At 45.4% G+C, this 20,063-nt stretch overlaps 8 protein-coding genes across 8 annotated transcripts; 6 read left to right on the top strand and 2 right to left on the bottom strand.

Annotated features, from left to right (window-relative positions):
• Positions 1 to 156: 156 nt before the first annotated feature.
• On the bottom strand, positions 157 to 1,825 carry C8R40DRAFT_1175888 (uncharacterized protein; the record flags this gene model as incomplete). Its single annotated transcript, XM_046232405.1, has 5 exons — positions 157 to 356; positions 404 to 611; positions 1,273 to 1,374; positions 1,432 to 1,736; positions 1,786 to 1,825. The coding sequence occupies 5 exons, from the start codon at positions 1,823 to 1,825 to the stop codon at positions 157 to 159; spliced, it is 855 nt and encodes a 284-aa protein (XP_046081283.1).
• A 713-nt stretch (positions 1,826 to 2,538) lies between these two features.
• C8R40DRAFT_1057548 (major facilitator superfamily domain-containing protein) lies at positions 2,539 to 4,903 on the top strand (the record flags this gene model as incomplete). The annotated part of the gene is made up of 12 exons (XM_046225156.1): positions 2,539 to 2,789; positions 2,853 to 2,877; positions 2,935 to 3,014; positions 3,082 to 3,207; positions 3,276 to 3,359; positions 3,423 to 3,578; positions 3,646 to 3,904; positions 3,965 to 4,065; positions 4,135 to 4,280; positions 4,387 to 4,509; positions 4,560 to 4,718; positions 4,800 to 4,903. The coding sequence occupies 12 exons, from the start codon at positions 2,539 to 2,541 to the stop codon at positions 4,901 to 4,903; spliced, it is 1,614 nt and encodes a 537-aa protein (XP_046081282.1).
• A 277-nt stretch (positions 4,904 to 5,180) lies between these two features.
• On the bottom strand, positions 5,181 to 7,342 carry C8R40DRAFT_1127497 (short chain oxidoreductase). Its single transcript, XM_046229059.1, has 13 exons — positions 7,310 to 7,342; positions 7,122 to 7,244; positions 7,003 to 7,023; positions 6,524 to 6,794; positions 6,370 to 6,421; positions 6,178 to 6,318; positions 6,049 to 6,111; positions 5,945 to 5,992; positions 5,863 to 5,883; positions 5,769 to 5,809; positions 5,603 to 5,702; positions 5,536 to 5,543; positions 5,181 to 5,479 (listed from the first exon to the last, which is right to left on the bottom strand). Coding segments are annotated over exons 3-13 (780 nt in total). The 5' UTR covers positions 7,005 to 7,023; positions 7,122 to 7,244; positions 7,310 to 7,342; the 3' UTR covers positions 5,181 to 5,446.
• On the top strand, positions 7,279 to 8,960 carry C8R40DRAFT_658664 (uncharacterized protein). Its single transcript, XM_046235799.1, has 11 exons — positions 7,279 to 7,380; positions 7,445 to 7,782; positions 7,851 to 7,899; positions 7,953 to 8,093; positions 8,159 to 8,224; positions 8,276 to 8,323; positions 8,372 to 8,392; positions 8,443 to 8,483; positions 8,536 to 8,635; positions 8,700 to 8,707; positions 8,764 to 8,960. The coding sequence occupies exons 2-11, from the start codon at positions 7,525 to 7,527 to the stop codon at positions 8,794 to 8,796; spliced, it is 765 nt and encodes a 254-aa protein (XP_046081280.1). The 5' UTR covers positions 7,279 to 7,380; positions 7,445 to 7,524; the 3' UTR covers positions 8,797 to 8,960.
• A 168-nt stretch (positions 8,961 to 9,128) lies between these two features.
• Positions 9,129 to 13,306, top strand: C8R40DRAFT_1057602 (glycoside hydrolase family 35 protein; the record flags this gene model as incomplete). Its single annotated transcript, XM_046225160.1, has 20 exons — positions 9,129 to 9,235; positions 9,295 to 9,388; positions 9,449 to 9,595; positions 9,680 to 9,863; positions 9,930 to 10,060; positions 10,108 to 10,127; positions 10,180 to 10,295; positions 10,347 to 10,391; positions 10,444 to 10,583; positions 10,691 to 10,720; positions 10,782 to 11,011; positions 11,072 to 12,001; positions 12,057 to 12,142; positions 12,197 to 12,251; positions 12,307 to 12,409; positions 12,472 to 12,499; positions 12,550 to 12,902; positions 12,955 to 12,998; positions 13,052 to 13,105; positions 13,162 to 13,306. 20 exons carry the CDS (start codon positions 9,129 to 9,131, stop codon positions 13,304 to 13,306), a joined length of 3,042 nt encoding a protein of 1,013 aa, XP_046081279.1.
• A 214-nt stretch (positions 13,307 to 13,520) lies between these two features.
• Positions 13,521 to 15,428, top strand: C8R40DRAFT_659039 (uncharacterized protein). The gene is made up of 5 exons (XM_046235800.1): positions 13,521 to 13,812; positions 13,876 to 14,406; positions 14,461 to 14,747; positions 14,797 to 15,194; positions 15,251 to 15,428. Exons 1-5 carry the CDS (start codon positions 13,734 to 13,736, stop codon positions 15,261 to 15,263), a joined length of 1,308 nt encoding a protein of 435 aa, XP_046081278.1. The 5' UTR covers positions 13,521 to 13,733; the 3' UTR covers positions 15,264 to 15,428.
• Positions 15,429 to 15,592: 164 nt separating this feature from the next.
• On the top strand, positions 15,593 to 16,241 carry C8R40DRAFT_1175882 (uncharacterized protein; the record flags this gene model as incomplete). Its single annotated transcript, XM_046232404.1, has 3 exons — positions 15,593 to 15,765; positions 15,819 to 15,926; positions 15,977 to 16,241. 3 exons carry the CDS (start codon positions 15,593 to 15,595, stop codon positions 16,239 to 16,241), a joined length of 546 nt encoding a protein of 181 aa, XP_046081277.1.
• A 1,406-nt stretch (positions 16,242 to 17,647) lies between these two features.
• On the top strand, positions 17,648 to 18,572 carry C8R40DRAFT_1073447 (uncharacterized protein; the record flags this gene model as incomplete). The annotated part of the gene is made up of 2 exons (XM_046226570.1): positions 17,648 to 18,447; positions 18,512 to 18,572. 2 exons carry the CDS (start codon positions 17,648 to 17,650, stop codon positions 18,570 to 18,572), a joined length of 861 nt encoding a protein of 286 aa, XP_046081276.1.
• Positions 18,573 to 20,063: the final 1,491 nt, after the last annotated feature.

The following is a 20,063-nucleotide window of genomic DNA, read 5'->3' as shown; positions in this document are numbered from 1 at the left end:
ATGGATACAATAGCTCGTAAAGGATACATAGGGTGATATAGTACAAGACACAACAAAACCCGTCCCAAAATCAGCGACTTAGGTAGTGCGACGGATACTTAGTACGGGCTGACCACATAGCATCCGATGCCTCCGCCATATCTGAGACCACTACGATTACGCCTTCTCGTTGTGCTGATGTTCAGGGAGATGCGGAGATACATTGCCTGCCAACCCGCTGGTTTGCGTGCTGGAATTAATAACAGACTTGACAGTAGGCTCTCCGGGGTCAGAATCAGCCTTTAGTTTCGCAGGCCAGGACTCAACTCCGTATTTCTCCCATTCAGCTATTCCCCATAGTTTTGGTGGTTTCTCATCTGTGCGTATATTAAGAGAGATTTCAACATTAGTTCAGTGGACATACTTGATTTGAGACAGTGGGTGTGCAATCCAATTTTCTCCGCATCTGCTACGTGGATTTGGGGAATGTGCATTGCAATGGTTCTCTCATTATTAGCCCCTGTGATTGGCACGTTGGCGGCGAAGAAGACAATGGGCCGTTTTTCCGGGTCTATGTATTCTCCCGGCCTGCCAAACGGTGGTGGCCTGTCAATGTCGTCCTTCTCGTAGATCTACAAGTGCGAAAATTGAAGTTTAATATACTTAGTATGAAATCAAATCGAGTTCGAAAACTTGCCAATGAAAGCTGTTTCAACTTCTTAAAGCCCTCTGGTGCGGCATATATCATACACTGTAGCAAGAGAACCATACCGAGTAAGCGGATATCTAAAGCTTTCCGTTTCCCTTTCATTACTCACCAACGACCAACCCTTGGATATTAAATCGTTCAGTTAATTAGAGTTTTGAACATTTGGGGATGACTCACTGTGAATGCATAAGTCACCGTCGGTACGAGGAAAACATCTTTCTGGAATTGTTACGAGGCTGTAGTTTACGGAAGTATCGTCCTTATGTACGGTACTCCATACAAAAATTATTTCCCTTTATGGCAGTAGTTTCGCCTTATTTGGCCAAATGTAACACTGAGTTGAATTGTATTGAATTCTTGTGACCGGCACGGGATATCACGGGACTGTGACTCTGTCACAATTATTTTTTCTCGTCTCATAGCATCTCACTCAGTTACCCCCTGTTACTCTATAAATACTGTAATTCATGTATTTATTTCATTCTTAAAAAACATTCAATGTCGGCGCCTGTAAGGCGCCCCGTTTATTTGATTCCATAATATTTAATAGCCCCCAAAAAAGGAGCCGAGTTTTTGCCATGCACGGTGGTGCAGTGGCCTGCAATCGCATGTGGTTTATCGGTGATTCCTTCGAGCATCATTTTGATCTTCGACAATGGGACTTCTCTCTTCTCAGTGACATATTTCTAAGTCGCACAATTGTAAGAGCCCAAATTGAGAGTACCGAGGAAACAAGTATTAACCGGAAGGGTGAAACCGTACCCGATAGTATGATGTTTGAGTGATGAAAACTCGGAGGGTGACTTCTTCCCGCCATTCGTGAACACTGCTTTAAGTTTGGTTATCATGGGATGTGTCGGGGAAGCGACAGGTGACGATGTCTTGGTGGACGTGGATTCAGCTCTAGCCTGAGGTCCGAAAACAGGAAAGGCGTAGGCAGTACTCGTAAATGCTGCGAGGGCAATGAGGAGAAGTACCGGGATGAAAGAAAGGCGCTGCATGCTAGATATTGCGATAATGATGTCGTTCGTGGGTGTAGAGACCAGCTCTAAGGTTAGATAATGAAACGGATTATGAGGGCTTTGTCGTTTGCGCACCAGGCGGCTGGGGATTTCTGGTTATAATCTCGAAACTCATACCAGCATTTTATGGTCGCCACATAAACTATATTCAGCCGTCGGAGCTGCGTCGGAGGTCCCCGCAGATAAATAAAGAATGCACCGCCATGATACCGCCTGATACCGCCCCCTTCGCTGAATATAGCCCATAACATAGTGGGTAGCGGAGGAATCCTTCTAATTTCATCTTGTTTTCTAGTTTGCCTCTCATAATACGATATTCACATCGCCCCGCAGATGGATATATAAATAAAGAGATATCTGCTCTTGATATCTTAGTACACACAGATCGTCGATAGATCATTTAGCATACAGTACGATATTTTGACCATTGCAGCGCACATTCCGCATAATCAAAGATTACCTATGGGAGCTGATAAGCTCTGACAAGGCGCACTGGCGAATCAAGACCCCGTGGAGGGGGAGAGGGGGGAGAGCTGGAGAAAGTTGCGACGCATCGGATTCTAGAGACACGAAAGTTCGCAGAACTTCGCTCGGAAAGGAAAAATAGATCTACATATGTATGACCCTACAGGAAAACAAGAAGAAAGCGGGGGCGCTGGAAGCACCGGGCCGCTGTGACGGATCACCGGAGCGATTAGACAGGAACAGGTACGCGAATTTCCGTATAAAGTATGCGGGGAAGTCTTCTTCTTCCTTTATCCTTTCACCCCGCTCTGGATCCCCCCGTCGACCAAAGAGAGCCAATTCTTTTCTCCACAGAAGCGTAGCATGTCTACCCTCTCGAAAGTCGGAGCTGAACCCTCTATCTCTTATACCGAAGAAGCTACGGACGGCCGACGAATCATCCCGGACTCGGATTTAGTCGGCACCCATCCCTTCTCCGCAGCGCGTCTGTGGAATCGTGAACCATTGGATGATTTTTACAAAGAGGCGTTGGAAAAGTATCCCAATGAGGCGAGCATTGATCCTATTGAGGAGATGAAGTTGAGGAAGAAGATTGATAGACTGATTATCCCTTGGTCTGTTGAATTTGACATACTTATCATCTATGTTAAAGCTTACTGTCGTCTTGTTGGTTTTAGTCTAGCTGTTTGTTACGCGTTCTATGTACGTTCAATTAAGATTGCTCTTATAATTCACTCACCTTTTCTGGATGTTGTTCAGTACATTGACAAGACGACTCTATCATATGCTGCTATCTTCGGTATCAAGTCGGATCTCAAGTTGCACGGAACTCAGTACAGGTGTGCTCACTTCTACGACCATCCTTTTCTCCTCTTTGCATTTGCTTATCCTCCATTACTTCTTAAGTTGGCTCTCGTCCCTGTTCTACTTTGGCTGGCTAGCATGGAGTTTGCCCTCCAACCTCCTCATGCAACGATCTCCGAGTGGAAAATACCTGGCAATCAATATTTTCTTGTGGGGCGTTCTACTCATGTACGCCCCTTTGCCTCGCATGTATTACACCCTAAAGATATCATCTGAACCCGCCATCTTTGATATAGGGCTCAGGCAGCTTCGCGCAATTTTACAGAACTGGCCGTTCTTCGTATCTTGTCAGGAGCTTTCGAAGCCATAGCTGACCCTGCGTAGGTGTCGTTCTTTATCTACATATTAATTGCCTTACAACTTGTTCATTATATTTTCTGCAGATTCATGCTTATAACCACAATGTTTTACCGCCGCTCCGAGCAGCCATCTCGAATATCCATGTGGTATGCCGCGAACGGTGTCGGTGTTGCCGGAGGTGGATTACTCGGGTATGCGATTGGTCATATAAAGGGCTCGTTGGCGAGCTGGAAGTATGAGTACGTTTGTCGCTTCCTATCTGTGCCAATTATTACGTGAAAGATCTAACTCACATCGCTCTCGCAGATTTTTGATCGTCGGCGCCCTTTGTTCTGTCTGGGGCATCGTGCTTTTCTTCATTCTTCCCGACTCTCCTCCAACCACACGTACATTCACTCGTGGAGAACGGCTTCTTGCCGTCGGTCGGCTGAGAGAGAACCAGACTGGAGTAGATAATAAGAAGTTCAAATGGGATCAGTTCCGTGAAACCTTCTACGATCCCAAGACGTGGTTATTCTTTTTACTAGGATTAGTGGGAAACATCCCGAATGGAGGGATAAGCAATGTAATTGCTCCTCTTGCTTCTCTTGTCCTAACGTTATACCAATGATTATATGATACTTAGTTCTCGACACTCATTATTGAAGGACTGGGCTTCGACACTCTTCAAACGACTCTTTTGGGCATCCCTCAAGGTGCGCTAGTGTGTATCTGGATTGGGTTGGGGTGAGTTGATTCTTCTTCTCTATTCCCACCGCTCATACCTATCCTCCGTGCTTCTCTTACTTTGCTTAGAGCATTCTTGAATGGACGTCTTCCCGCCAACTCCAGGACCCTCGTTTGCATACTATTCATGCTCCCTACCATCGCCGGCACACTGGGTTTCCTTCTTGCTCCTCAGGACGCCACAGCAGGAAGGTTGATATGCTATTATTTAACCGGTGAGTTCTTTGTCGATACACTGTGATACGGTGGATTGGATTATCATGCAATGTTATCCTTATCGCGTACTCTTACTTATATATTCCTGTTTCATCCATCTTCCAGGATCCTATCAAGCCTCTTTTGTCCTCGGGCTAAGCATCATCACGAGCAATACAGCAGGGCAAACAAAGAAGCAGCTGACTAGCGCGATGATTTGGTTGGGGGCTTGTGTGGGTAACATCAGTGGTGCGTCCTATCGTGTCTTCCTGTTCTACATTCTGACAATCCCACTTCAGGTCCCTTTTTCTACCGCACCCAAGACGCTCCAACGTACCACCTAGGAATCGGTTCGATGCTCGTCAGCAATTGCATTGAAGTTCTCATATTCATTGCATTGAGGTTTTACCTTATCTATCAAAATCGTAAACGCGACAATCTTGCGGCTGCCGTTTCTGGTGAGCCTCAAGAAGCCTCAAACCAACACTCATATATTGATGCTTCTGTTGATCAACGCGTTTTTGAAGGTGCAGACCAAGAGCCTACCAAGGATAGCGAATCGCTTGGGGGCATTTCCACTGTTCGTCCCCACGAGAACGACACTGCGTTTGCGGATATGACGGATTTGCAGAACGTCAAGTGAGTCTCTCGTCTATCCTCGCATATTTGCGAGTACCAGGGCTTCAAACGATTCTAAATGGTTGACTTTCTTATTTTCTGGTGCAGCTTCCGATACGTTTATTAATTGATCAAGTAAATCGATGATATCGCTTCCCCCACGTCTTTCGTTCGTTTCTACTGGCTCACATCCGACTGCACTGACTAAATGTATGAATGATACGATTTATACGACATAATCTACCAACAATTGCACTGTCTATGTATATTCCATATTCCATATATCTGCTTCTATTCTCTGTATATCTGTATATTACATCTATATTTGTCTATAACTTGTGTACACTGGGTTCATTGATAATGTATAAGACTTCCACTGGTTACTCGATTGATCCAAAGCATTTCCAGCATCTCCTATCTAGCTTCAGCCTCAACTTGGGCTCAACGTCGCAACGTTAGCATTGCTTCGCCCCGTAGGCAATCAACTGGCGTTGTTACATCTGTCATCCCAACAGTCAAAGCCATTACAAGCAGGGAGAAACATGAGACCACAATTTAACGCTCAAGATCAATCGAAGAATAGACCGCCGTTGACGGAAATCTAATTAGGCAATCAGCATTTTTCAAGGAGCATATGACTGAAGAAACAAAGCAGACCGTTTGCCCTATCGAGGTTAATGAAAATAAGCTATACATTCAGCCGTAAGTGTCAAATACGGCTCACCAGTGATATATCCAGATTCTTGAGAGGCAAGGAATGAAACCAAACTAGCAACGTCTTCGGGTTTTCCTACGGTTGAGAACGAGGGGAGCTTGTTGAGGAACTAAAATGAAAAGAGTCAGACTCATTTGCCGGCCCATACTTTTAGCCCGAGCAGTAAAGGACGTACATCTTTGCCTGCGGGTGTCGTTGAAAGATCGATCGCAGTAGCTGTTTGTAACAAATAAGGGATATTATGTGGTCCAACTTCGAGTCGAACGTACCCAGGGGAGTCTCTATAGCGCCTGAAAAGCCCATAGTGTAATGTGACGTTTGTGCTATGTTAATCTTAGAAGCGGCACGTACCTGGCGCGTATGCATTTACTGTGATGCCGTGGTGACCCAGTTCCAAAGCTAAATTGAATTTGTCCTTGAGAAGAGAAGGAAAATCTCAAGAAACTACTCCCTACCAGCAACCTGTGTCAATCCACGAACGAACTTTGAAGCGGCGTATGCGCCAATATGGGTTAAGCCTGTTTGGGAATTTTTTTCCATGTCAGCCAGTGTATTGAGGAGAAGGTTCAAAGATATCAAGCTACCTTGCTTCCCAGCAAATGATGACGCTCCGATGATTCTCCCTCCAGGCCGGCCTTGTGCAACCATTTGTTTAGCCGCATACTTGTAGCAGAAGAAAATACCCTTGGTATTGATTCGGAGGACGTCGTCCCATTGTTTTTCAGCTGCCGGAAAACGAGTTCAGCAGAGAATAATAACGCGTGAAAAGCACATGCTTGTCGAAAGGATGGGTGTGTAGGACCCGAGAATTCCAGCGTTTGCGACCATCTGCAAGATCGTTGATATAAGTAACATAGAGCGGACTCAAGCTCAAGGTGGATAACAAATAAGAAAAAAGTGAGTTCAAAAGGCCAATTTATCGATACTTACTACATCCAAGCTACCCAAACGCTGCGAAACAACCTGCACCATGTCTTCCACATCGCGCTCCTTACTAACATCTCCAGGGACACTACACGTTTCGCAGCCGTAGTCCTTCTCAATCTCGTCATTTACTCCTTCGAGCTGGTTCCGTTTACTATCAACGTCGTTGAGCGCGATTTTGAATCCATCTGAGGCCAATCGCAGAGCAATGGCTTTGCCAATGCCTTGAGCTGCCCCTGTGATAAGAGCAACACGCGTTGCACCTCGAGTAAGGGACCTGGATGTCATCAGGTATGAGTGACTTGGGTTTCAGAGGGAAAGAACTGAGCTGTATATATTCATGCGAAAGGAATATAGCGGCGGTGATAGTTTTGAAGGCTTCGATGATTCGATATATCACCTAAAGATAGCAACGCATTGCAAGCGACTAGTGATCGAAATCAAGCCTAGCAGGCCCAAGACAACGAAATAAAGATAGAACGAACATTGTTCTAGTTTAGTTTCCTCTTATGATTCCGAAGTTAGGGCAAGGATTGGGTCAATAGCTCACGCACTGGTCTCGCGAGCGATGAAGACAATTCGTTGACTCAGGGAAAGCACTAACTTTGATACAGTTTCTATTTCCACTCGGATTGTCATATGTATAATCAAGGCTGTTTAGAGGACGTAGAAGAGTGGACACCAATCGCAATCAGTAAACTGTGCTCAATTAATTGTAACATGACAACTGTGGGAAAGTGTATCAACCATGCTCGATCAGTTTCAATCTCTGGGCTTCTACACTGCTTCTACCTTTATCGTGCTGCAAGTAACTCGGAATTAATACCCTGATGCCCAAATCCAACAAGGCAGTTGCGCTGAAGGTGCGTTTCGAAATCCTCACGTCATGCAGGTTCTGGTACAGAATAAGCTCATCTCACAGGTCAGATGGCTTACTCGCTTCCATCATCTCATCTGGGAACGTTATAAATGCCTTTCTCTTTCTCTTTCATTCCATACTTGCATCGATGGTGCTCGGTACTGCGCTTGTGACTGGAGCTGCTCAAGGAATCGGTAGAGCCATTGCTCTTCGACTGGCCAAAGATGGATTCAAAGTTGCAGTAAACGATGTTGCCAGCAAATCGGACCAACTTGAAAGGCTTGCCCAGGATATCAAGAAAGTCAACGGGAAAGCATCTCATTTCGTCGTTGCGGATGTATCAAAAGAGACAGAAGTAGAGGAGATGGTCAATGCCGTGTCGAAAACGCTCGGGGAGCTCCGCGTGGTGAGTTGAATCCTTTGTTTTTTCATCGACGCCGAACGTGAACCCCGAGACATGTTCTCTTTCCGCAGATGGTGGCAAATGCTGGCATAATCACTCGTAGTAAAACCACGATTGATTGTAAGCGTAGAGCGATTAAACTATCTGTATTCTAGTTGACGCTTATTTTCAAGATAGCGCTGATGAGTGGGACAAGATATTCGCAGTCAATACGCGCGGAGTTTTTCTTTCATACAAGTATGCCGCGAGACAAATGATTGCTCAGGGAAACGGCGGACGAATTCTTGGTGCTTCTTCACTTGCTGGGAGAAAGGGTGGGAGTTGCTCATATTTCTCACCGCAAAAATAAACCCCTTCAGCTAAATTTCTTCAATTGTAGCTGGACTTGAAGCCAGTGCTTATTGTGCTTCAAAATTTGCCGTACGAGGATTAACCCAAAGTGCCGGTGAGTTCACGTTATGAGTAAAGGTTTTACTGTTGAAACCAGTCATTCTAGCTCTTGAATTAGGCAAATTTGGAATCACTGTCAATGCGTATGCTCCCGGTAAGCTACTCGTTTGAAGCCCTCACTAGTTCGCTCACATTATGCAAGGATTCACTAAGACCGCGTTGAGTACGTTGTAATCGGTTTTCATTTGGTATAACCACTCAAGTAGTTCCCAGATGAACCGTTCTGGGATGATCCCGATTCACTTCTTCGCAAGGTTTGTTGGCAGTCCTCTTCTGCCCCGGCAGCTTAAAGTTCTTCGCCGCTAGTATGGTCTAGTGATGCCCTCTTACTTCAAACTTGGCGAGCCGGAATACATCGCGAGTCTTGTATCATATTTGGCCTCCGAGGAAGCACATTATGTTACAGGTACCACATTTCTTCCATATCCTAATCCCTATTCACTGATTCGCACCTTTTTAACCTCTAAAAGGCCAAACTGTAAGCTGTTTGAACTCCACGAATCTACTTCTCTATGCTGACGGCGAATTTTGCAGATATCGCCTAATGGAGGTGCTCTCTTTGACTAGAATAATAGTAACCACTTATTAGCTCATGTCGATCAAGTCAATCAAGTCGTTGATTTTTTGTGTGGTGCAAAACAAGACTTGCACCTATCTCATCCTTCTGGGATCTGTGGGCAAATAATCTTCCGAAAAAATTCCTCTGTCACCAGGCTCAGCTTCTTTCTGCTGTCAATATCGGTCCGCTCACTTTTCATACTCCTTTTCGTCTTTTCATTGTCAAATGGAAGTCAGAAGACTAATTGTCGTGAACTTCATATATATAGTGCAATTATCTCTCCTTTATGGTTTCTCATTGAGAGTTTGTCACCATGAATCTTCTCCCTCGCTTGTGGGCAATGATAATCCTTGTCTTAGTGCACAAGATTGTTGCTTCTAATTATACTGACCAAGTCCAGTTTGACAGTTATAGCCTTCTTCTGAAAGACCAGCGTGTATTCTTACAGTGAGTAACTTGGCTATCATTTGATGTCAAATGGCACTTGTTGACTTTCGCTCCAACAGCGGCGGTGAATTCCACACATTCCGCCTACCGGTTCCCGGGCTATGGATCGATATTCTTGAAAAAGTGAAGGCTGCAGGTCTCAACAGTATAAGCGTGAGTGACAATATTGATATGATAATGATATGTCAGAGGAACCAACTTACATATACAAAGGTATACACTCATATGGGACTATTAAATCCCTCCCGTGGTGTAATCGATTTCAATGACTGGAGAGATCTTCAACCTCTATTTGACGCTGCTAGAGAAGTTGGAGTTTGGATAACTCTACGACCCGGTATGTTCATCTCCATTATCGAAGTCAAAACGTTCAAATGATGTAAAATCTTAGGTCCTGTAGGGTTAACTGCGTTCTCTTCTCATGAAACTAAAGATTTGACCTAGTATATCAACGCCGAGACAACAGCTGGAGGAATTGCACACTGGATTACATCGGAGGTCGCTGGAACGCTTCGCACGAATGCATCTGACTATCGGGAGGCGTGGACTCCTTACATTCAGGCAATCGCTTCTAAGATCCGCGGAAACGAGATCACCGATGGTGGCCCTGTTATTCTTCTGCAAATCGGTCAGTCAACTTCAACTGTGTACCTCTGCGTACCCATACCGCCCTTTCACTTGCATCATTTTGTAGACAACGAGTACAATCTGGATACCGGAGAGACTTACATGGCGCAACTAGAAGCTACATATCGGGAGGCGGGCATTGTCATTCCTTTCACATACAACGATGCTGGAAACCAAGACCACTTTATTAATGGAACGGTACTACAATGATCCTGTTTAAGAGACATTTCTAATTGCTCATCTAGGGTGCTGTTGATTTACATGGGTAAAGATCATGCTCAAAGTCCACTCAGAAATATAACAGTTGCTCATTGCAGGAACGACTATTACCCTCAACGGTATGACTGCGCTGACCCGGATGAGTGGCACACTGTCGTCGACTACTACGATTACCACATGCAGGTAGATTCATCGCAACCTTTCTACGTACCAGGTGCGTACTTTGGATCCCATCTCTGCACATGTGTATCTGACGATTGTTCAGAAATGCAAGGAGGGTCATTAAACGGATGGGGTCCTGGATCTGCTCGTGCGCGCCAATGAATGTCTGTACCGCAGACCCCGCTCATTTGCGGCTTTAGAATATAGTGGCTGCACACTTCTTACTGGTCCCGAGTTCGAGAATGTCTTCTATCGTCAGCTATGGGCCAGTAATGTCAAACTTGTTAGTTATTACATGTTCTATGGAGGCACGTCCTGGGGGGCTCTCCCATATGGGTATGTTTTCTCTACCCTGCATCTCAGGTGCTTATAGGAATGCTTAATTCAGTGGAGTAAGGTCACAATGAGTGTCCTATTAGAAGAATGCTCATCTCGACCTTGTTCCAGGTGTATACCTCCTATGATTATGGTGGCACGGTGAGGCGATGTCTTCACATGTGCGGCGTAATACCTCGTAATGTTAAGATCAGTTTAATAGATATCTGAATCTCGTGCTCTCACTCCCAAACACCCAGAGATAAAGCTTCAAGGTATTTTCCTTCGCAGTTCACCAGAATTCTACAAAACGAACCGGATCGGAAATTCATCCATTGGGCTTCCCGGCGGAAGTGGTGTATCTGACCCTTCCGCTGTTGCGGTCACTTTTTTGCAGAACCCTGACTCGGGTGCTGGTTTTTGGATCGTGCGGCAGAATGATTCTACTTCTACGTGCGCACGCTTCATTCCACCCCGAACTTATCTCTGCTTAGACTTTTGTCCTCTATGTAGTGCGATAACGTCATTCACTTTGGATGTGACGACTGTCCACGGAGACGTTTTACATCTTCCCCTTGTGACATCTGCGATTACTCTCAGTGGTCGTGAGTCCAAGGTGGTCCTTACCGACTACGCATACGGCGCCAAATCTCGTATGCTCTATTCGACTGCACAGGTCTTCTTCTCTGGCTCCATCGATTCGCGGGACGTCCTCTTCCTCTATGGTGACGCCTCGCAGTCTCATGAATTTGGGCTTGCTCTCTCCGGATTTTCATCCTCAGCCGATGTATTCACGGCTACCAATGGAACATCTGTCGGTCTCTCTGAGGCAATCACAGTCATCTCCTTTTCCGCACCATTCTCCCCTGGTCTAGTCACAGTCTTCGAATCCGATACGCAACTAATTCTCTTCGCTGACACGCCCACCGCATCCATGTTTTTTGCCCCTACCATTTCATCGTCTACCAGCATTGACCCACATAAAAGCTATTGGAGCATAGGTACAAACGAGACGGTGCTCATAGGAGGACCCTACCTCGTGCGGTCAGCTTCTATTGCCTCCGACTCGCGCATTCTAAACATCAGAGGGGATTTAAACCTCACCTATCAATCCAATGGAACAAAGATAATTATTGTTGGTCCTGCTCGGATCACTTCTGCGACGTGGAATGGCAAACAGATTGATTTACGAGCTGCATCTGGCACGTCACAAAGACACACCCCCAGCATTGTTCTAATGGGCACGATTCCTGCCCCAAACGGTGCTCAAGTGGCAGTCAAAGTCCCGACTCTGTCGGGTTGGAAATTCAGGAATAGTTTGCCTGAAATTTCCAAAACTTTTGATGATTCATCTTGGACAGTGGCAAATCACACTACCACGAATATCCCTTTTCCCATGTACTACGGCGATGGACGTATACTCTATGGCTGTGATTATGGGTTGTCAGTCTCTTGTCTTTCGCATAGCTTCGTAAACTGACCAAGTATGTACTATCAGCTGTGAAAATATCGTTCTGTGGAGAGGCCATTTCAATGCCACAGGATTAGAAAAGAGTGTCAATCTCTCCATCAACGGGGGAGAAGGTATCGATTCTATTCTACTGTGAAATTGATTGAATTGTACTTAAATCTTGTCAGCTTTTGCTGCCAGTGTATGGCTGAATGGTGTATTCCTCAATACATCGTACGGAAAGTTCGTTATTATATATCATCCTCAGTTACCGCACCATTGACTATCACTCACACAGTGCCTCAGCTAGCTCCAACATCCTCGAGGAAACTGATGACCAGTTCATTTTTCCAAAAGGAGTGTTGTTGCCAGAGGAAGACAATGTCATAACTATCCTTCAGGTATGTCCTGGTATGTCCAAAAACTACTTTGGCAATGGACTGCCAAATGTTAAATTTGCTAGGATAACATGGGCCTCAATGAAACCGTTCGTAAGTGATCGACACATTATGTAACACCTTATATCTAATAGTAGATGCAGTTACCCTCAACGATCCAAAAAGTCCTCGGGGTATACGGGGCTTCCGGCTTGACTGCGGTATCTTCTCCGAATGGAGAGTTCAAGGCAAAATTGGCGGCTACTCTGGTTACCCTGACAAAGTTCGCGGAATTCTCAATGAAGGCGGGCTCTTTGGCGAGCGCAAAGGTTGGCACCTTCCAGGTTTCGATACTACAGACTGGATTGGCCGACCTCTCTCTTCTGGGCTTCCAAACGCCTCCGCGGGCGCAGGGTTTTTCGTCACTACGTTCAATCTCAGTGTTCCCATTGGTCTTGATGTTTTCATGTCATTCACGTTTGAAGAAGAACTAGGACAATCATACCGTGCATACCTTGTAAGAGCCAACTTCCTCCAATCCCAAGTGCATCTTGCCACATATTCTGTAGTTCGTGAACGGCTGGATGTTAGGAAAGAGAGTAGCTAATCTTGGGTATGTTTAACTACCGAAGAGTGTTGTTCGATACTGCTGAACATCCATTTCAGTCCGCAGTTCGAATTTCCGGTTCATCAAGGTATACTCGATTATCAAGGTGTCAGGTGGGTGACCACTTGTTTGTGTTGATACCATCGCGCTCTGACATCCTGTTAATTAGCACTGTAGCTGTTGCTGTGTGGTCAATGGAATCCAACGTAGCTATTTCACCTCAACTCAATTTGACTGCCAGCAGTATTCTCAGCGGTGGGGTCACGCATATTGAAATGAATAACCCGAAGTGGTCCCCTGAAGGGAGGGAATAACCTTATAATTTGGGCGGGGTTACCCATGTACATCTTGTACCCTCTTGTACCAGGCCAGTGGTAAAATTGGAGTGACATATTCAAATCTCGTCACGATATCCTTTCATGTTGTTCTCTTTCTAGTTACCCCAAATAGGATGTCTGTGAACACCTTCATCTTAGTAGCAGTACCCAAGAGGTACTTGCGTTGTACCAATATCGACTGTTTGGCATTGTTCGGCGTTCACTCTCAAATCGTCACCGTTGCGGTCCTCGATGATTGATCAGGTACTTATCTGATAAACACAATGGAGAGATAACAGCCACTACACGAAATCCTTTATATACCGACCCCAAATTTTTGGCTTGCAATCATTATCTGCCTCCTCTGAAGAGGTGACCACCTATTACCACTATTCCACAAGACTAGTATCCTTCCTAGACACCTATGGCAATTGACACGATCCCACATGGAAGTGGTGATGATGTGAAGCCCAACATTGTTGTTGTAGGAGGTAGCTACGTCGGTAAGCTTCGTGTATGTTTCCCTCCGTACTAGATCGGAATCTAAATACTTCGGCGGGGTGCAGGATCTAAAGTTGTTGATGATCTCATACCGCTAGTCCATGAGACGCACAACATCGTGCTTGTTGAGAAGAGCTCACATTTCAAGGTTGCCCTTGCTATTCATCAGAAGATACAAAAGATTAATTTCTCGCAGAACATCTTTGCTTTCCCGCGATTGCATGCTGTATCTGGTTTCGAGAGCAAGGCATTTATTCCTTACACTTCAGAATATTTTGATGAAGCATATGCAATGCTCTCACCACACAAAACGCATCGTTGCACGCATATAATTACTGGTTTAGTTACTTCGATTCTTTCTGCTGAAGTCATTCTTGAAGATGGAAGAACTATCCCTTATGAATACCTTGTCATTGCTACAGGAACAGGCCAACGCACAACACTCGGGTTGCACAATTCTAATATCGTGAATAGTACCCTCACCAAAGACACAAGCAATGACAAGGAAAAAGGACTTGTGCACATACATGAGTGGCAAGCAGATATGAAACGGGCTAACAAAATCGTTGTCATTGGAGGCGGGGCTTACGGAGTACGTGAGTATACTTTCACCACTGTATCTTCTTGTATTGATATTGCATGTCGTCCAGAACTTGTGACCGATATCAAGACCTATAAGTCCACACTTTCAAAAAATGTCACTCTCGTTCATTCTCGTGCAAAGCTTCTTCATACGTTTCATCACGGTCTCCATGATATTGCCATGGAGAAGATGAAAGAAATTGGAGTAGACACTATTCTCGGACAAAGGGCAATTAGGATTGAGGAAGTGGAGGGGATGTTTGATGATTCTAACGAAATACTAGGAGTCACGCGGAAGACACCGGAATTCATTGTTCACTTGAGTGGAGGGGAGCAACTGAGAGCCGATCTGGTTGTGCGTGGTATGCTTCATCTCATTTCTCTAATTTTGAAGAGCTTCATAGATCACTTGTCTTGGCGGTACACCACTTTCTGATCCACTTCGCGCTCTCGCACCCGCCGCCGTCGACCCCGAAACTGGGTATATCCGAGTTTTGCCTACGCTCCAAATTGCTTCCCCTAATGATCACAATGCTACATCAAATTCCTCATACACAGCATATCCGAATGTATTCGCATTGGGTGATGTCGCTCATACTGGTGCACATAAAGCAGCCAGGCCAGGACATTTTCAATCAGGAGTGGTAACTCGGAACATCCAGAGACTTATCAAAGCGAAAGCAGCTCAGCGGGTTATCATAACAAGCAAATTCAACAACAACAATAATGCTCAGCCTCACAAGGGCGCCCATGATGTATTGGAATCATACGTCCCACCGGAAGCTCCAGGCATCCATTTGAGGTTAGGAATGGTTAGTGTCGCATTTATTTTGACGACCATCACTCAAAATTGCTTAGAGAGATAGCTTGATATTCCGAAATCCAGCACCTGAATCCGATGTGCCTTACGTTCAATGGGATGACCGTGATTCTGCAACATTTGACTGTGGATGTGAACGATACTGGAAGAAACGCGCCGAGACGTTGTGGAGGAATGGGGATTTCGAGGCTTAGATCAACTTGGAAGTAGTATTCCCACTTAGTGACTAGAGTTGTAGAACTCGGTTTGATCCCGCCGAGAATTATGTGCCCGTTAATGGTCAAGAAATGCAATCGTGCTATGGTCCAACGAAAAGGGCAAGACCCTTGGGCCACAATGTTGTCTTTCCATTGTCGTTGTAACAAAAGACGGACGTGACTATGAGCAAAGGTGGCCAACGCGCTTTGACCGTATTCAAGAAACCATATAATAAGGCAAATTTAGCTGGTGCGACTCAGCTTCTCATACTTTTCGATCTCACTAATATGTCGTCTTTTCAAGCTCCTGCCTGCACTCCATCTTCCAGCGTAGATTGGGTTTTCCAGCAGCAGTTGTAAGTGAGGATTTGCCTCTGTTCACCGAGAAAATTGTCTTAAGTTTCACTAGTTGGAAGGTTTACGACACAGCAATAGCTACTATCAAGAGGAACGGGTTTTCCTCCCCTGCACCTGTTGACTGGGCAGCTGGCCTACAAAATAACTTCACAAAGGAATTGTAAGTGCTGTATTGGGTGGTATCAGACTTCCATTGAACCTTGTTCGCAGCTTGGACGAAATATATTCTATTGCATTAACAGGCATTTATTCTGAGTGCATAACATCCCAGGCTCCTCCCGCTCAGAGCAATTACTCCTACTCAATATCAGAAGGCCCTGCTTCCGACACTCCAAGTCACTACCAAGTTTTGGGTCGACAGCCACTGCCTCAGTGCTCTTTTGCTCCATCATATGAGGATTTCTTTGCCGGTTTGTCGTCTTCCAGCTACAATAGGCCTAGTCTTGTGGCCAAATGCAATAGCGCAAATATGTAAGTCAAACATATCTGTTAAGTCCTCATCTAAAAAGAAGATATAATTATAGGAACAAAAAGTCGATGCAAAATCATCGACATCCGAGTCCGAAGTTACTCCCATAGCTTCCCTCCTTCAGCATAGCTTTAATTACCATGCGTTTAACTATATTCACTTCCCTGTAACTCTCACGTATCAGTAATACCAAATCTTCAATGAACTCGAAGACCTTTGTGCAATAGTGAGAAGGATTGCTTAGAGTACTGTTCTCGAGAATGGTGCGCAGCGAAAGTCAAACATTTATAGGATAATATAATGATTCTTTAGAACTCTATGTATGTAGTACTTGCCACGATGAGCGTGCGCGCGTCGTCACGATTGCGATCAAAACACGTGCATAGTTCATGTCCGTGAGGACAATGGATGATCGATGACTTCCCGTACAGTGACGGTCATTTCCCACGAGCACCCTCCAATTCAATAATAAATTCCCAAATGAATTGGGGGGTGTTCGTGGGAAATGCCGTCACTGTAAGCCTTTGCCCAATAATCTGAGTAAATAATTTTTGAGCCGGTCTGATGCGACTGACGGACAGTTGATGCGCTGTTCACTTATCCCAGTAAGCGAGTGCAGAACCGTCTCAAGTTCTGCTCAAAATCCGTTGATCGGACTAGTTCACTTAGGACGTTAGAAACTGTTAGAAATAAATACTGTCCAATAATCCTTACGGGAAGTCATCCAATGACTGTATTCACAATGCCTTACAGCAATAATCAATTCACCTTCCCTTTGTCCTCATGTTCGATGCTTCGAGCCTTATTGAAGTGCATTCCGTATTTTTGACTTCTCCTCAAGTAAATCTCAGTTTCTATGATCTTACCGCATGCAAAACTACGCAAAAACCTTTTGTGTTGCCTCCGATCTTCTTAGTACTCGCATCCTTCATAATGACTGCGAGTTGTGAACACTGGGTCAGATTTCACTTCATTGTATAACACATTTTTGTCATTCAGACCTGTATACCAACAATGGATTCTCTTGTGATGAATAGCAATTGGACAGCTATAGCATCCTTTGTTGTAACCTCATTTCTGGAAACACAGTTGGCCAAGGTGGCGGCAAATTCATATTAAAGCTTGGTCAAAGACATCCCACTACTTTCATGATGCCTTTTGTCTATACACAATCGACCATACCTCCTTTGATTTGCCTAGTTATCTCGGTCAATCTTTCATTCAAAAACTTCCATATCCTCTTTGGTGATGCTCAAAACTCTCCACTGGCAACTCATACAACCGCCACTGATTCCCTCTGTTCCTCTACTCTCACCAAATGTTGTGTTCAGCTCGAATAAACCTCTTGTTTCTTCCTTTGTCTCTCTTCATCAAACTCTTGTCGGAAAGCAAAGCTGGCAGTGGTTTATATCATGATGGATATCTCATCACAGAAAACCCTCCACTGTTCAAAGCAAATTTTTCCTCTCCAGTTTTCCGCCATCGGAAATGGAGCTGCAATCACTTCGAAGACCTCATCCAAAGTGCAGCGCAAGAAAGCCTGTAGTGGCACTGACTCTCAGATCATAATGATCTGGGACCCAGATGCACCTATCATCAAGCTCAAGGTTTCATTGCCAAAGCATAACAAGGACTTTTCTGCTGGGCGTCCGGCGCTGCAGTACCAGTGCCACTTGCTCAGTTTTGCAGAATCCACACCGAGAGCTTACGGTAATCAGCAATGTGCAGCTATTTTTGGGTCCACTGTCACCCTCTCCAGAACCATTGGCCAGCAATCTGAATGGGATAATGGACTCAATGTAGCGCACACTCATTGTGAAGTAGGTCATGATTCGTACCTTGTAGACAATGCTCACAACCTCAACGGCGATATGGGTATGCTCGCCCAAACATATATCTCACAGGGCGGAGTTGTATTAGTCGAGCACCCTGTGTTAGTTCTTCCAACTAACATGGCACTCGATGCTTCTGTTTTCGGTTTGGAGGAATCCGGATCATATCACAAAGCTTTGATCTCTCATTTAGATGACCAAGTGAAGAGGGAGATATACAGTTCAAAAGATTGCTCAACATCGGTAAATGGCAGTACGCCGATGGGAATCTTGACCACAAATGGTTTAAATATTGAACTGGAGGTGAACGATAATGGTCTGCAGTCTCAGGATAAGAAGTACCAGGCACTTTTCCTAAAAACTTCCCGATGTAATCATAGGTATGAGCTGCAGATCTCATACTCGTTTTTTTGTTGGAATTCATCTTTGGACAAATAGTTGCAGACCCAATGCCATCTGGAGATTTGACCACCTAACTTTCACGCTGACTCTCTCCGCAGTGTGAGATATCCATCTGGGGGAAGAAATAACCATCTCATACGTCGATCTGTTCCTTCCTCGGCATGTTTGTCGCACCCAATTTCAGTCTAAATGGAACCTCCTTTTGTTATGGTAAAGCTACTTTAGGTTAGCGAACGGAATATGAACTAAGGTATAGCGAGCTCACCTCAGTTGTCTGTAAAGCAACTGAGGGTCTCGAATCTGTTTCGGTTGTGATATAGTAGGTACTGTATAGTTTATAGTAATAACAGCCTTTACCAAAAAAGGAAAGGTTCAAGCAGTTGTAGCGGAGTACTCTCCAACACCCCCCCTACTCCGTACGATCCAACCCGAGGAGAGAAACTAGTTTGGAGTGAGTGGTTCCATTAAGTGCCTTGGTAAAAATGTCCGCCACGTTCTCCCCTGAGCGTATGCGCTGGATGTTCACCTCTCCGCTCGCAACCTTCTCTCAGATATAGTGGTGTCGCATCTCGATATGTTTGACTAATGCGTGTCGTTTCGAGTTTTTGGTTAGACAGACGGACCCAAAATTGTCCCCCAGCATCTGTATGGGGCCCTCCTGTCTCTGGTCTACCTCCGCAAGAAAAGACATGAGCCATACTGCCTGCTGTGTTGCCCTTGATAAGCCTATGTATTCCGATTCCGTAGTGGAAAGTGCGACCGTGGATTGTCGTTTTGAGCTCCAGGAAACGGGTGCACCAGCCATGAAGAATACGTACCCCGACATTGACCTATATGTGTCTTGGCACCCGGCGTGGTCTGAGTCCACATACGCATATGGTTTCAGACCCATCCCTGGTGCTGTAGTCAGTGCTGCCGGTGCTTGGTACGTTATTGCATAGTCAAGGGTGTTGAGAATGTACCCTGCGACCCATTCTATGCATGCCCAATGTTTGCGCCCGGGGTTCAGCTGGTATCTTGCTAACAGGCTCCCTGCAAACGCGAGGTCGGCACGGGTGCATACTTGGCCCCACAGGATAGACCCAACGACTGCACGGTATGGTTTGTCCCTCATGTACTGTTGCTCCTTGTCCGGGAGTGGATTTGGTGATTCGCGTAGTTTGACGTTAGGGGGTAGTGGGGTGTTCCGTTGACGAACTTGCTCCAGCCCAAAGTGCATTAGCATGCGTTGGAAATATGATTTTTGTGTTATGGTGATCGCTTTTGTGTTGGGGTGTTGTCTGATTGTCATCCCGAGCAGGACCTCAGTTGTCACCTCGTTCGCCTCCCACCGTTTCCCTAAGTTGCTTACTGCCGTATCCTGGCCTCTCTTGGTGGAGAAACCCCCGCATACATCATCCCCATACGTACTGGTAATTGTGTACTCTCCGCCATTCCTTCGGTACCATATACATGGATCTGCCCTGGATGCAATGTAGCCGTCTTCCCTATATCCTGTTGCTAGTGTCTCCTGCCAATCGTGGCTGCCCTGCATTGTTCCGTAGATAGACTTCTTTAGTTTGCAGACTAGGTGTTCTGTTCCGGGTCTGATAAA

The sequence above is a fragment of the Lentinula edodes genome (assembly GCF_021015755.1).
Source record: "Lentinula edodes strain Le(Bin) 0899 ss11 chromosome Unknown C8R40scaffold_47, whole genome shotgun sequence".
Taxonomy (NCBI): Eukaryota; Fungi; Basidiomycota; class Agaricomycetes; order Agaricales; family Omphalotaceae; genus Lentinula; species Lentinula edodes.
This window is presented reverse-complemented; position numbering and strand designations above follow the sequence as displayed.

Coding starts and splice junctions, on each gene's coding strand:
- C8R40DRAFT_1127497 (XM_046229059.1), bottom strand. Junction 6,422..6,523: donor GTTTGGGTAGCTTGGATGTA/GTAAGTATCGAT, acceptor ACGATCTTGCAG/ATGGTCGCAAACGCTGGAAT. Junction 6,319..6,369: donor CACACCCATCCTTTCGACAA/GCATGTGCTTTT, acceptor GTTTTCCGGCAG/CTGAAAAACAATGGGACGAC.
- C8R40DRAFT_658664 (XM_046235799.1), top strand. CDS start 7,525: ATGGTGCTCGGTACTGCGCTTGTGACTGGAGCTGCTCAAGGAATCGGT. Junction 7,900..7,952: donor TAGTAAAACCACGATTGATT/GTAAGCGTAGAG, acceptor CTTATTTTCAAG/ATAGCGCTGATGAGTGGGAC. Junction 8,324..8,371: donor TGTCAATGCGTATGCTCCCG/GTAAGCTACTCG, acceptor ACATTATGCAAG/GATTCACTAAGACCGCGTTG.
- C8R40DRAFT_659039 (XM_046235800.1), top strand. CDS start 13,734: ATGGCAATTGACACGATCCCACATGGAAGTGGTGATGATGTGAAGCCC. Junction 13,813..13,875: donor TGTAGGAGGTAGCTACGTCG/GTAAGCTTCGTG, acceptor GGCGGGGTGCAG/GATCTAAAGTTGTTGATGAT. Junction 14,748..14,796: donor AACTGAGAGCCGATCTGGTT/GTGCGTGGTATG, acceptor AGAGCTTCATAG/ATCACTTGTCTTGGCGGTAC.